Consider the following 15,484-nt stretch of genomic DNA (forward strand, 5'->3'; position numbering starts at 1 on the left):
TGAAAGGTTGCCGATCCCTGATGTACATAATGAACTAATATCGGCTATAAATTTTAGGTGACCAAAATTTAATTTGTCTTTTGAGTATTTCCTTACCAGCTTATTATTTTGTATACAAGGAAGCATGACATTTATATAACAGTACAATTTGTCTGCATTTTGCTATTTATAGTGTATTGATTAACACAGTGAAAATTTTATTAAAATCAATATATTTGTATGTACCTAGAGAATGCAAGTGTTGTTCAACTAGATACTGACATTACATCTGCTAATAGTATTTGTAAAAGGGCTGAAACTTAGGGGTGGTGTGTGTGTGTGTGTATGTGTGTTTTAACACACTTTCCTGGCCCAGTAATAATAGTTAATTCAAAACACTATTTCAAGACTGGTGCTGACAAACATCAGTCGATGAACATATGTGAAATAGATGATTTACAATGAAACTGAACTGTTAATTGAAGTTTTTGTTAAGCAAAACAACAGTGTTCATTTCTGCTTTGCTAAAAGTTCAGATGAAAAAAATCAATAGTTGCCAAAAGAATTTAGAAAAATTAGGTTCTTTTAAAGCTTTTAAAAGTATTACAAACATTTCAAACTAAAAGATAAAATACTATTTTAAAAATTGCCAGTGTCCTTATATAGAACAATAAACTTCATTAATCAAGTAAAAAAATTGTTGGTAATTAAATTATTTCAGCAACAGAAGTCAGGCTGTTTAGATTGATTGAAATGATAGATGGGGGAATAACTATTTAGTTCATTGTCTTCTAAACTGACTTCCTAATTTCCACATGAAAATTTCCAAATCCTACATCTGCATATTAATATGCACAAATACAGGATTTTACTATACAATTTAAACAGCTAATTTGAAAATATGTCCCATTGATTTAAATTCTAACTCCTTTGATACTCACTGTAGTGTCTTTGTTTCCTACTGTAGAACAAATACATCAAACAAGCAAAATATTGATATAGCCATGATAGATCATTTAAAAGAAGCAGTAGATTTGCTACAAGAACCCAACAGGTATGCTCATATTAGAGGGTCTCCTGATGTAAGTAATATGTTGTATAGGAAATTCTAGGAGGGTCAAAGTCAAAAAATGTTCTCTCTCTCTCTCGCTCGCTTTTTTATTATTTTCTTTTTCATGACTAAATGCTTTGTGCCCTGCATCAATGGGATGTGGGATGTTAACTAGACAGCAGAGGATATGGCATGGTGCCTGGAAGGGCATGGCGGATGTGAGACTGCACAGTTGGCAAGATGGGTCTGGCTTCTCCCCCTCTTCGGATCCTTCACCTTTCCGTTGCCTGAGGCTGAGGGGACTGGGCTGGCTGATTGGCTCTGGCATACCTGTTCCACTATTTAAACTTTTCCAAGCTTTTCAATAGCTTCTTGTACTTGTGAGCTGCTCTGCCCTCCTTCCCTTTAGTTGTAACATAGGAGTTGTATTTTCAGCATACTGCTGGACTGGCTAATTGTCTGTTTGGGAGGAGGGAGAATTTTTCCCATTGGGTCAAATTGACTGAGTGATGGGTTTTGTTTTTTTTTTTTATCTTTGGCAGTGTGTTATGGAGGCTCAATTAGGTTGAAAGCAATAGAACTTGAAAGTTTAACATTAGGAAAGGTATGGTTGTCTAGTTTGCCGTAACTTGTAGGTAAATTCTAAAAGGGTCAGTTCCCAGAGATAAATGAGACATGGGGTTTTGCTAGTTGACCTCATGCCTATATGAGACGGGGCCAATGGGTCTTCAGGAAGCAGTAGAGAGGATTCCAAAGTGAGGAGAATCCTAGGGGTAGTTTGAGGAGGGTCTAACCTGACTTATTGGTTATAAGGTGGGAATTTTGTAACCCTACAATAGAACCAGTCAAATGTCTGGTATGTGAAAGCAGGGGGTGGTGCATAGCACCCCTATTCCACGTTAAATTAATAGTCGTGGCCTGACATTTAAATTCATCCCTGCATCTGTCGTTCAGTCACCTGAAATGTTCTTATTAAAGTATGCTTGGCTGTTCAAGTTATTTGTTAGTATACAAGGTGTTCTTCAGGAATGGGTTATCAGATGTTCTTAACTTGACAAGTTCATAAAAAAAGAAAATTAATTGTTATGTGACCTTTTGACTAAGAGTATCTTAGATATAATCTCCCCTGGATAGTATGCACAGGATTCCCATTATTTTAACACAGTGGTGCCCAAACTTTTCCTGTCGCCATCCCCCGACCCTCACCAGAAATGGAATCTGTCCATGCTTCCCTTCCCCCTTCATTACTGCACAGTTGGCTCAACAGAGGAGCTTGGGGGAACAGCTGGGGCTAGAGGCGGAGCTGGCTTGGGGGCAGAGCCCGGGGGGGGGGGGGCAGAGTGGAGCTGGGGCTAGGGTTGGAGCTGACCTGGGGTCGGAGCAGGAAGTAGAGTGGAGTTGCGGCTGGAGGGAGAGCTGGGCTGGGAACGAAGCTGCAGCTGGGACCAGAGCTGGGCGGGGGCAGAGCGGGGCTGTGTGGCATCCCTAGTGGGGTGCGCCCCACAGTTTGGGGACCATTGTATTAACAGAAGCTGTAAATATAATAGAAGCATAGGAATTATAGATGAAGAAAACCTATTTAATCCAGCCATCTAGTTGCACAGAACTGTTCCCCACAATGCTTTTTCTGATGCTTTGTCTAGCCTAATTTAAACTTTTTCTTGGGATGCATCAGAAAAAGATATAAGCCCCACTCTATACTTACAATTGCCCAGTGGGAGTAGGATCAGGCCCTTTGTGAATGAACAAAGGATCCGTTTTTTCAGTTGTTCTAGTAAATGTTTTGCCTGCTCACTTTGCAAATACTTCCCCTTTTAGTTCAGAAGATGAATTTACTTTAGCTTGTGCTGGACAGTTGTCTCTAGAAATGTTTGTTGGTTTGAATTAGGTAAGGCAGGTGCTTTTGATTCATAAAAGAGAAATAACCTCGCCAGTTAGAAAAGTTTGTTCAAATTAGTTCTGAATTCAGTAATGCAACATTCCAGGTGGCATTGCTTCTGCACCTCACCTGAGGCATGCTCTTTTAATTGGAACAAATGTTGCTATTTAAAAAAGCAACAACTTTAGTTTAAAAAATGTATTAATTAAACATAACAATGAAAAGGTTTCAGTTCTCACTCTTGTAAATGATTCTGTTTGTCACTTAATAACTCAGTGCTGTAACTCATAACGCTACACATCTTTCCCCTACCAAACAGAGAAGAGACATTTAAAAATGTAAGGAATTGTTGTTTTAATATTTCAGTTTAACTAGGTTTCTTATTCCAAATATATATTATGAAGCAAATCCATTTGCAATACTCACTTGTCCGTGAATATTCAGATGGGCCGTTTATTTCAAATACTGCTATTAAGGATAGCCAATCATGCTGTACGTATATACAAAACCAGTAAAGAGAAATGTAGAAAATAAAATATGTAGGAAAGCTTATTCTTTTTCTTTGTGATTTTAAGATGTGCTTAACTACATGGCTATAGTCCGAACAGTAAAGAGCAAGTTGCATTAATTTCCCAGTTGGTATTTTGCTATTTGTGGCAATTCCAACCAACTTCTAAAGAATAATGGGAACTAGTATTCTGTTGGATTTGCGTATGTACAGTTGAATAAGAATTTGCATAACCTACTGATCAAGGTTTAATATTGTAGTCTTGCATTTGGGTATTGAAGTGAGTGGTGTGTAGATGGGGAATTGTAAGTAGCTGAACAAGTTAAAAGAAAACCATGATTTAATATATCCATTTTTAAAAATTAAATATTTAATAGAATGTTCATCAAAGATGTACCCCAGTCCATTGTTTTTATTTCAAACCTTACAGATTAAGCATGGATATTACAGAGAGCAGTGGTGTGAATCTGTATCCCATGGAATCAGCAACAGATTTAGAATTACAGGAGTCTACAGTAAAGTGTGTTTATATTCCTTTTTCAGAAAAATAATGGATTTGCTAAAGTTTCATATTCAAGATTCTACACTTTAAAATGTAATGTGTTGTGTTTTGTATATCCACATACAGTGGCCAAATGCAGATGGAGGAGGCTCCTATCTATCAGGTAGGCTGTCACTATATTACAAAATATCCAAGAGAGAGACAGAAAATGGATCACCAATTACATTAGCTATTGGACCAGTAAATGAACAAAATTTAGTTTTCTGCAAGAGAAAAATATAGCTGTAGTTCTTTTGGAAGTTTTGCATATCATTTTGTAAAATTAATTTTTGCTTTTACAGTTTTTTTTAATAAGGACTTTTTTAATGTACAGAGATTGTTATTTTTAATCTCTGTAGTCCTTTGCATTCATTGTGGGGACTACACTTGTTGCTGCAATCATAGTACTACCTGCAATTGTCCTATTGAGCCAAATACTTCAAGTATTGTAATGGCCATAAAAATACATGAATTGTCTGTAGCCCTTTGCTAAATGCATTCTTATTTGTTTTTCTTCCTACCCCTATTCTTTTTAGTGCTGGAAAACTATAATGTAGCCTGGGAGCCTCAAACCCTATCTCCGGGGCAGGAGAAAGAGCTATGTAATAATCTGTCCCCTTGACACTGTTGTTTTGTCTACACCATGAAAAAGTCTGCACTGGGAAACCATTTTAACCAGCACAACTTTTGTCCCCAATATGGGTATGGCACAAATGTATGTAAACTAATCAGAAGACTAGAAGAGAAAAGTCTCCAGAAACTGTCTTATCCAAATTATCTCTGTCCACACTGAGGGCAAAACCATGCTAACTAAAACCAGTCTCCTGATATGGTCTCTTTTCACTGTGCCCGAGGGTTCAATGGACTACCATCACCATGACAGTGCACTAAAACGTGGGTTGTAGAGCTGGCACCTAGATAAGATCACTTTGTACATGAGGCTACTGAATAAGAATTTGTAATTCTCGCTGTTTATTGCTATTGCAGAAGAGTAATAACTCCCTATATGTGTCCTAAGTTTTTGTATAGGCTACTGTCGGGGCAGGAGCACCAGAGAACACCCAATCAATAAGTTCTTACACCATTACAAGAAGAACAGGAGTACTTGTGGCACCTTAGGCCTGGTCCCCACTTAGTCCGGACTTCGGACTAAGGTACGCAAATTCAGCTACGTTAATAACGTAGCTGAATTCGAAGTACCTTAGTCCGGACTTACCGCGGTCCAGACGCGGCTGGAAGTCTCCCCCCGTCGATGCCGCGTACTCCTCTCGGCGAGCTGGAGTACCGGCGCCGACTGTGAGCACTTCCGGGATCGATCCCAGAACATCGATGGCGTGCCGCCGGACCAGCCGGTAAGTGAAGACTAGGCCATAGAGACTAACAAATTTATTAGAGCATAAGCTTTTGTGGACTACAGCCCACTTCTTCGGATGCAAGTACTCCTGTTCTTCTTTTTGCGGATACAGACTAACACGGCTGCTACTCTGAAACCTGTCATTACACCATTATGTTCCTCATTTGATATGGGTGCACACATTAATAATTATAACAGAGTTAGTACTTATTTTATAGATCATGTACTTAAAAATATGAATCTCTTTGGTGACTCCGTGCTATATATCTTCAAACTCACCAATGTTTCTCAACTGGTCTGAGCTGAAACTGAAGTCAATATTCAAAATTTGCTACTGTATATCTAGTGTCATATTTTGTGCCAGGATAGTACCAGTCTTTTGCAGACCTTTTAATGTACTGCTTTACACATAATCACACCAACCTGGCAACATGAAGATGATGTGTTGTACTACATTTAACCTCCAGTAATAGCATTTGAAACATTATATACATTAATGTTTTTTAATATATTACACAATATTTTACATTTATAAAGTACCATTCATCATCCATCTCAAAGCACCATACAGCCTATTAAACCAAAGAATTATTTCTACAAACCATTATCACTATAGTTATACAAAATTTTAACGTGACTTTGATTTGGAACTTAGTTTAATATTTGCTGCTTGCTATTTGATTCATATCCAATCCAGTGAACTCTAAGGTTCATATTTAATCCAGTGAGCTCAGTATTATTTGTTAAATTATTCGTTCAAACATTCAGAATCATCTGTTGGTATGCACTGGCACTGTCTATCTTCTTATTTTTATTTGGTTCACTTCCACTCTTGGATTGCTCTTCACAGTATTTGTACAAAACTACTTGTAAGAGTGTGTTAAGAAAAAGTTGGGTATTTGTTTCTGATCCCCAGCGCTGTGCATAAAGTCTCAACAGATGTGTACCTTGCAGAATGAAAATGCTGAGGAGGAACTAGAATTTCAGAAGAGGAGAGAATTGATTATAGAGAAAACCAAGACTGAAGCCAAAATAGCATGTAAGCAGGATGAGACGCAACTACTGAGTCAGGTATGGAGGAGCCTGGGTACAACATATTTTTCTAGTCATAGGACCTCTTGAAAAGGGATTCCAAATAATTTTATCCTATTCATTGGTGTGCAGAGAGAAGTATTCTTTTATAGGCTAAAACGTGACTAGTTTGGGGGTTTATGCCTTAGCATGAACATAAAAACGGCCATACTGTGTCTGGCCAGTGGTCGATCTAGCGCGGTATCCTGTCTCTGACAGTAGCCAGTGCCAGTTGCTTGAGGGAATGAAAGAGCAGGATAATTTCAAGTAACCCCTCCCCGGTCTTCTAGTCCCAATTTCTGTCAGTTGGTGGTTTAGGGAAACCCATAGCATGGGGTTGCATCTCTGCCTTCTTGACTAATAGCATTGATGGACCTATCCTCCATGAACTTATCTACAGTAATTCATTTTTGAACCCAGTTATAGTTTTGGCCTTCACAGCATCCCCTGGCAATGAATTCCATGGATTGACTGTGCGTTGTGTGAAGAAATACTTCCTTTGTTTTGTTTTAAACTTGCTGCCTATTAATTTCATTTGGTGAAACCCTAGTTCTGATGTTATGTGACGGGGTTGTTAACACTTCCCTATTCACTTTCTCCATTACCATTCATGAATTTATAGAACTCTACCATATCCCCCCTTAGTTATCTCTTTTTTTTAAGATGAACAGTCCCAGGCATTTTTATCTCTCCTCGTGAAAAAGCTGTTCCATACCCTTAATCATTTTTGTTGCCTTTCTCTGCACCTCTTCAATGCTAATATATCTCTTTTGAGATGGGGCTATCAAAACTGTACTCAATATTCCAGGTGTGGGTGTATGGTGGATTTATATAGTGGCATTATCATAGTTTGTTTTATCATCTCTATGTCTTTCCTAATGGTTCCTAGCCCCCTTTCGCTTTTTTGACTGCCTCTGCACATTGAGCAGTTTTCAGAGAACTATCCACGATGATTTCAAGATCTCTTTTTTGAGTGGTAACAGCTAATTTAGACCCCATGATTTTGTATGTATAGATGGGATTATATATTCCAATGTGCATTACTTTGCATTTATCAACACTCAGTTTTATCTGCCATTTTATCACCCAGTGACATAGTTCAATGAGATCCCTTTGTAACTCTTCAGTCAGCTTTGGACTTAACTATTTTGAGTAATTTTGTATCATCTGCAAATTTGCCACCTCACTGTTCACCTTCTTTGTCCAGATCATTTATGAATATATTGACCCGCACAGGTCTCAACACAGATCCTATGGGAGCATTGCTATTCACCTTTCTAAGGATTTGACTCTAGAATAGAAATAAATAAGAATTAGCTCCTGGGGGAGAGGAACTGGTATATTGAAATTCAGCATAACGGGAGACATTTATAAAGGAGATTTTGTAAAATACAGTGACTTTAATCTTGTAGGAAAAGAAAGGACACAACACTAGCAGGATTTAGCCCTTCAATAAAGTTGAAAAAAAAATTCTCCAAGATATATATGTTCTTAGGCTATTGTAAACAATAGTGTTTAAAACAGAAAAGTTTAATTTTACAGAAAAAAACTATTTACATGTTGAAGTAATTATTAATCTTCAAGATATCTTGGTTTTGTGTGTGTTATAGTCATCAAAATTTAAGATGTCTGAAAATTATGTTTTTATTTTTTGTTGACATTTAATATGTTGAACCTTGATTTTGACAGTGTCCTTGCAACAAGACAGAGAGAACATAGTTATATATCATTCCACATACAATTAATTTGCAAATACCTGTAATATCTTCTGTGTATCCAGAGTCTCTAATTGTGTATCTTGAATTTCTTCTTCGCATGATTGCACATGTCCATTCCACTGTAGGGTGTGTACGGGTATTGTTAGTAAAAGTTACGGACAGGACATGGGCAATAATCAAAATGTCACAGCCGGTAACCTGTCTGGACTTTTAGTAAAAATATCCCTAACTAAATTTTACCTGCTTGGGGGGGCGGGGAGGGAGTAATGCGGGAGGTGAGGGGGGAAAGGGAGGCGCGGTGCTCCAGTGGACTCTGCTGCTCCTGGGGGTGGGGGGCGGCCTGGGCCCTGCCACTGCTGCTGCTCTGGGGGCGGGAAGGCAGGGGGCGGACCGGGGCCTCACCCCCACCATGCCGGGCAGGGGGGCAGCCACCGGGCCTGAGGGTGGCCTGGGGCGCCGTTGCTGCTCTCAGACCACTGCCCTGGGGCAATGCCCGGGACCAGTTGCCTGGTCCCTTTGTTTTCTCTACTTGTAAATGTACCTTTTTGCTAGAGTGCTTATCTCTGTTTGCTGTAACTTTGAACCTAAGGCTAGAGGGGGGTCCTCTGGGCTCTTTAAGTTTGATTACCCTGTAAAGTTATTTTCCATCCTGATTTTACAGAGATGATTTTTACCTTTTTCTTTAATTAAAAGCCTTCTTTTTAAGAACCTGATTGATTTTCCTTGTTTTTAGATCCAAGGGGGTTGGATCTTGATCCACCAGGGAATTGGTGAAGAGTCTCTCAAGGCTACCCAGGGAAAGGAATTAGCACATTGGGAGTGGTCGCAGCGGACCAGATCTAAGCTGGTAGTTAAGCTTAGAAGTTTTCATGCAGGCCCCCACACCTGTACCCTAAAGTTCAGAGTGGGGAAGCAGCCTTGACAGCATGTTTCCACCAGGGCTGTCGATTAATCGCAGTTAACTCACATGATTAACTCAAAAAAAGTAATCACACTTAAAAAAATTAATCGCGATTACTCACAGTTTTAATCGCACTGTTAAACAATAGAATTTTATTAAATTGAAATTTATTAAATATTTTGGATGTTTTTCTACATTTTAAAATATATTGATTTCAGTTACAACACAGAATACAAGTGTACAATGTTCACTTTATATTATTTTTATTACAAATATTTGCACTGTAAAAATGATAAAATATTATTTTTCAGTTCCCCTCATACAAGTACTGTAGTGTGAACTCTTCATTGTGGAAGTACAACTTACAAATGTAGATTTTTTTGGTTACATAACTGCACTCCAAAACAAAGCAATATAAAACTTCAGAGCCTGCAAGTTCACTCAGTCCTACTTCTCGTTCAGCCAATCGCTAAGACAAACAAGTTTGTTTACATTTATGGGAGATAATGCTGCTTGCTTCTTATTTACAGTGTCACCTAAAAGTGAGAACAGGCGTTCACATGGCCCTGTTGTAGCCAGCATTGCAAGGTATTTACCTGCGATATGCTAAACATTTGTATGCCCCTTCAGGCTTTGGCCACCATTCCGGAGGACATGCTTCCATGCGGATGACGCTCGTTAAAAAAATAATGCGTTAATAAAATTTGTGACTGAACTACTTGGGGGAGAATTCTGTGTCTCTTGCTCTGTGTTTTACCTGCATTCTCCCATATATTTCAAGTTATAGCCGTCTCGGATGATGACCCAGTATGTTGTTTGTTTTAAGAACAAACTGCAGATATGACAAAATGCAAAGAAGGTACTAATGTGAGATTTCTAAACATAGCTACAGCACTTGACCCAAAGTTTAAGAGTCTAAAGTGCCTTCCAAAATCTGAGAGGAACAGGGTGTGGAGCATGTTTTCGGAAGTGTTAAAAGAGCTACACCCCCATGCAGAAACTACAGAACTCAAACCACCAAAAAAGAAAATCAACCTTTTTGCTGGTGGCATTTGACTCAGATGATGAAAATGAACATGCATTGGTCTGCACTGTTTTGGATCATTATTGAGCAGAACCCATAATCTGCATGGACGTATGTCGTCTGGTATGGTTGTTGAAGCATGAAGGAACATATGACTCTTTAGCGCATCTGGTACATAAATATCTTGCAGCGCTACAACAGTGCCATGCAAATGCGTGTTTTTACTTTACTGCAGCATTGTGTCCTGCACATGTAAACAAACTTGTTTGTCTGAGCGATTGGCTGAACAAGAAGTAAGTGTGAGTGGACCTGTATGCTCTAAAATTTGACATTTTTAAATTTTTGAATGCAGTTATTTTTGTGTGCATAATTCTACATTTGTAAGTTCAGCTTTCATAATAAAGAGATTGCACTACAGTACTTGTATTAAGCGAATTGAAAAATACTATTTTTTATTTTTACAGTGCAAATATTTATAATAAAAATAAAGTGAGCACTGTATACTTTGTATTCTGTATTGAAATTGAAATCAATATATTTGAAAATGTGGAAAACATCCAAAATATTTAAATAAATGGTATTCTATTATTGTTTAACAACGCGATTGATCACGATTAATTTTTTTAATTGCTTGACTTAGTGTATTCTTAGTCCTTGGGGTCACTAAGCTCTATCTCACATATAATACCATTTTGAAACCTATTCTGAGTGTGTTATTAAGAGTGCACATAATGCTAGCTTAGAATCTAAATATATTTTGGTTTTCTACTTTAGTAAACAATGAAAATTTCAATGGATTTTTAAGGATCTTGACTTCCTCTGAATACTTATATAGAGCTGATTCTGGAAGTTGCTATTCACTTCTTGGAAAGTCCTGAGTTCCCTCAAATATCAGTTAAGTCAAATAGGAGTTGGAGGCACTTGGGCCCAGATCTGCAAAGGTATTTAGTCATCTAAACCCCAGTCCATAGGTGCCTAAGTCCCAATTTTAGACTTTACTGTGATATTCAAAACCACTGCTTGGCTGGCACCTAACTCTGTAGTGAGCTAAACTCATTCAAAAACTCCTACATTTTCACTGTAAAAGTTCCATAGCTGCCGGTGTTTCTGCCTCTCGGCATATGCACTGCCGGTGTTTCTGCCTCTCGGCATCTGCACTGCCACTTCACTCTGGGCATTGGGATGCCTTTCTCATGCTTAAGCCCTGGTGTGATCCATGAACTGGGGGATGAAAGGCAGAGGAGTACCTGTCTCACTGTGGGGCTTGACCCAGTAGATGTGCTCAGAGACCACCTACTGGGTCAGGCCCCATTCAAAATCAGACCATTGGAGAAGGTGGTGCTCCTGCCCATCTTCTAACTTATAACCCAGTGCTGTCAGCACTTGCGTGGGATGTGGGAGACCTGGGTTCAGTTCCCCCCTCAGGTAGAGGGGGAGAGAGGATTTGAACAGGGGTCTCCCACATTTCTCAGGAGAGTGTTCTCTCCACTGGTCTATGGGATATTTTGCTGTGGGGCTCCCTCAGTCTCTCCTGTTGAAGCTGTTCTGCTTTGGATTAATAATTAAATACTGATTGGAGCAGGATATTGGACCCTGGTTCTCCCACATGCCAAGTGAGTGCTGGATCCACTGGGCTAGAAGTTAGGTGAGCACCACCAGCTCCTCCTCTGCCTTCTCTAGCTGTTTTGTGTGAAGTAAACAAGACATCTAACTCATTTGCAGAAGAAATTACTTAGGCACTGAAGCTCCATGACTCCAAGAGACGGGTTCCTATCTATGGATTGCTAGCAGAGAGACCTGCCTCCCTATAGCCTGGACTTAGGTGCCAAACTCCTGAGGGGAACGGAGCTTAGGATGCACCTCTTGTCAGCATTTCCTGTTGGCTAGTTTATGGAGCTTCCCACCTAGCATGCTGGTTTTGTGTATCCTAGTCTTAGCCGCCTATCAGTAGTGTTGTGTACAGATTCAAACTTCTGACGGTGTTAGTGGTATTAACAGAGCATGTGTCACAACATGTCCATGTTATGAAAGTGACTTTTTTAATATTGCATAATTATTCTATACTGTAACAGATCTGATCTGTTGAGCAGGTAGTGCCAGGATGTCTGTTACAAGGACATAGACCTCTTTAGCCGGGGAGTTGTTGAAAGCTGTCATCTCCAGGCAGGTCACATGATGAGGGGTCTACTGACTTAGAATGCTCTTATTCAGTCTAGAGAAGATAAGGGTTGATTAAAACCCTGAGGGGAGTCCTTTCATGAAGACTTGACAAGAGGACTCGGAGGTACACAGGAAAGGCTATGCAGGGAGGAAGGATGTCTCTTCTCCCATCCCAGCTTGCTGAAAGGTGGAAGCAGTCTTAGTGGTTGGGACCAAGTGTTCTGCATTGCTTTATGTTTGTTCCAAAACTTTTTTGCAATACTAAAGCTGGCCCTGAGAAAAAGGTGTTGCATTGAACTGTGGTTTGGCCTTTATTTTGCCTTCCTTAGCTGGTGTATCTGCCCACTGGCTTACATATAAATGATAAAGTCATGTCGTGAAATATGCAACATACATTGTCAGTCTGATTACATTTAAAGAAGTGGCAAAAGATAAGTTGTACCATTATTGTAGAACTGACTCCTGGTAAATCTTTAAATCTATATTAAAATAGTTTTGTTTGATGCTTGTTTAAATTATGAACTCCATAGAACACCCTGAAATATTGACCATGAACCATGAACTCTGTATTAAAATGGTATAACATATGAATCAAATACAACCACCAACTTACGCAGTGCTATATTATTTTTAAAAGTCTACAAATTACTTTTATTTCTGTTCTAAATGAGGAAAATTTAATAAACTCAAAGTTTTCTCTGTTTTAATGAGATTGTCACTAGCTCGTTTAAGAATAGAAATGTGTACGCGTGTTCTTCAAGAAAAAGAATTGTTTCACTGAAAGGTTAACTAGCCTTTGAAGAAGAAAAGTATTATATAAATGCTAAATATTATTCCTATTCGTTTAGGATTGTACTGTAGTTTTTACTTTAAGTACCTATTCACTCTAATTCTCTTTGATGAAAGTGTGAGTAGGATGGCATAGGTTCCCTAAATCTCTCTCTGTGGCAATGTAAACCTACTTGTGAACAAAATGCTCTTTAATGTATGATAAATTTACTTACTGAACCACCCACTTTATTTCTATTCAAACATGCAGAATGATCTGATTGTCTGGAATATAGGAGGATGCAGTTCGCACAGTGAGGTGAGATACTACTGGTATTTGTGTGTGCCTATACTGTACTATCTTTCCAGTCTTAGCTCTCCATGCTACAGAAGGGTACAGTGTTTATCCCCCATATTCTTCCACCCATTGCTGTACTCCTTCCTTTCCTCCTGCATAGGTCTGCAGACCCAGTTCAAGGTCCAGGGGGAGGTAGAAAGATGCTCTGAGGTGTCTAAGTAACATCCCCTTTTCTGGTTTTTGTTGCTTGGATTTGTGCTGGTTTTCCCTCCGCAGAATTTCACAATACAGTAGACAAAGCAGTTAGGCAAGGAAGGGTGTTGATGCAATGAAAGAACAGAATGTATGTAAGGAAGGAGCGTTTTTTCTTATTCATTCTAAAATCCTGCACTATAGTGATGAATTATTGTTCATGTGAAATATTAAAGTGATGATGTGAAAGAAAACTGAAAAATAATCAGATGAAGTTAGAACAGTGGGACAAACCCTCAGTTCTTTCTTTGTCAGAATCCCCTTGGTAGTCACCAGGAGATTTGATGGAATAAAGAGTGAATTAGGATTACAGGATTTGAGCCTATAATGTTAACAATTTGGGGGAAATAATTGTAATGCTGCATGATTAAACCTCTATATAATTGTTTACACAAAATGCTGAGATGTACAGTTTCTTACTCATATCTATCTTGAAACACACAGAGTAAGGAAAAAACTCCCACACAATCTCCTACTACAAACAACACAGCTCCTTTTGGCCTGAAGCCACGATCAGGTAAGATTGTGAGAAAGAATAAATTACAATAGGGCTTCTTCTCCAGCAAACTCAAGGACATTTGTTTTCTTATATCTTATCCCCACCCAACAGGAATCAGCAAGTTTCTTTTTAGTTTCTTAATCCTGTGCTTACTGGTGGTGACTGTTCACTTACAATAGATACATATTTAGTAAGAAAGGAGGCGAAAACACTGTCCCAAAAACACTGAAAAAAGTACAGTAAAAGTACTAACTTTTCAGCACATTTTATATGGATCAGTTTTCATCCCTCATTTTTTTCCATATATAAAAACGCCATATATCTGCCTGATGCACCAATTTAAATCCTATGTTCACCTGGTTGACATATAGAGATACATTTTAAAGCTGTGAATAAATAAATGTATATGATAACAAGGTTTATTTGGGTAATTATTGTGCATTGCTCTGAAAATATATTCATGAGTTTTTCCATAGGAGTATGTATAAATATCAAATTAGGTGTAAACATAGCTGCAGTCTGTAGTAGAATGAATTTGTGATGTGCTAAATGCATAATCATTGACATTTTAATTAGTGTGTTCATATAAACCAATTTTAATTGCTAGGGTATTAAGAATTAATAATCTCTTTTTAAAATGGGATCAGATGTAGGATGGCATTGTTTTTATCTTTTGTTTGCTGAAATATGCAATATTAGAAGTCATCTCACGTTGTCTTTGAAGTATATCATGGCTTAGATTTTTTTTTTTTTAATATATTTCAGCTTCCTAAAAATGTAATTGTGGTTTTTCTTTCACCACTAATACCTTTAATCGAATGCCGGTAAACCACTACGAGCTTGTAGCTTTCGTAATGAAATATCTCCGCAACAGCAGCACATTTTCATATTTTAATGAATTATAAGAAATTGTACCCTTAGAATTTATTAAAACAAAAAAAAAAATGATAATGAAACAAAGAAAATGTTGAACCAAATTGGTGTCATTATTGATAGCATTTAAATTCACCGTTCAGTTGAGATTATGGGAACTTAACCAGGATACCCAAAAGTTTTAGATTTGTTCAGAACCAAGGCTTAAAGGCTTTACAAATTGAAAAGTACAAGCATTCCTATGTATCCTTACTGCTTCAATTAATTTTAAATATATGCCAACATATCAATGCCCTCCACTCCTGACTACTCAGTATGTAAAAAAAAAAAAAAAAAAAAGGACCTCTTATTTTGTATATATGTTAAGTAATTTAGCCCTTATGTCCCTGTTGTTTTTCATATAATATTGAACAGACAACCTGAAAGTAATTATTGCATAGTGCTTTACTTAATAGGTCTGATCTTGCGCACACCGGTTTTGCAAGTGTCATTTCATGGGTTTCAACTGAATTACTCTTGATTTACCACAGAGTAAAACAATGGAATTATGCTGGTGTGAAATCAGAATCAGGCCCAATGTCTTTTCCCATGATATAACATTAGTGTGA

General features: G+C 38.2%; 1 protein-coding gene across 8 annotated transcripts in view; it reads left to right on the forward strand.

The window, feature by feature from the left end:
• LRCH1 (leucine rich repeats and calponin homology domain containing 1) overlaps positions 1–15,484 on the forward strand; it is a 241,877-nt gene that overhangs the window by 170,263 nt on the left and 56,130 nt on the right. For 7 of the 8 annotated variants that reach the window (XR_004644092.1, XR_004644091.1, XR_004644095.1 and 4 more), the window contains exons 11-16: positions 947–1,033; positions 3,848–3,937; positions 4,046–4,082; positions 6,267–6,383; positions 13,226–13,273; positions 13,949–14,021. Coding sequence is in view for 3 of the 8 variants with exons in the window: in XM_034758484.1 (XP_034614375.1) it covers positions 947–1,033; positions 3,848–3,937; positions 4,046–4,082; positions 6,267–6,383; positions 13,226–13,273; positions 13,949–14,021 (452 nt within the window). In the remaining 5 variants the exon portion in view is untranslated. The remainder of the gene's footprint in view (positions 1–946; positions 1,034–3,847; positions 3,938–4,045; positions 4,083–6,266; positions 6,384–13,225; positions 13,274–13,948; positions 14,022–15,484) is intronic. The other variant, XR_004644094.1, reaches the window with a different exon arrangement.

This window comes from Trachemys scripta, chromosome 1, assembly GCF_013100865.1.
Source record: "Trachemys scripta elegans isolate TJP31775 chromosome 1, CAS_Tse_1.0, whole genome shotgun sequence".
Lineage (NCBI taxonomy): Eukaryota > Metazoa > Chordata > Testudines > Emydidae > Trachemys > Trachemys scripta.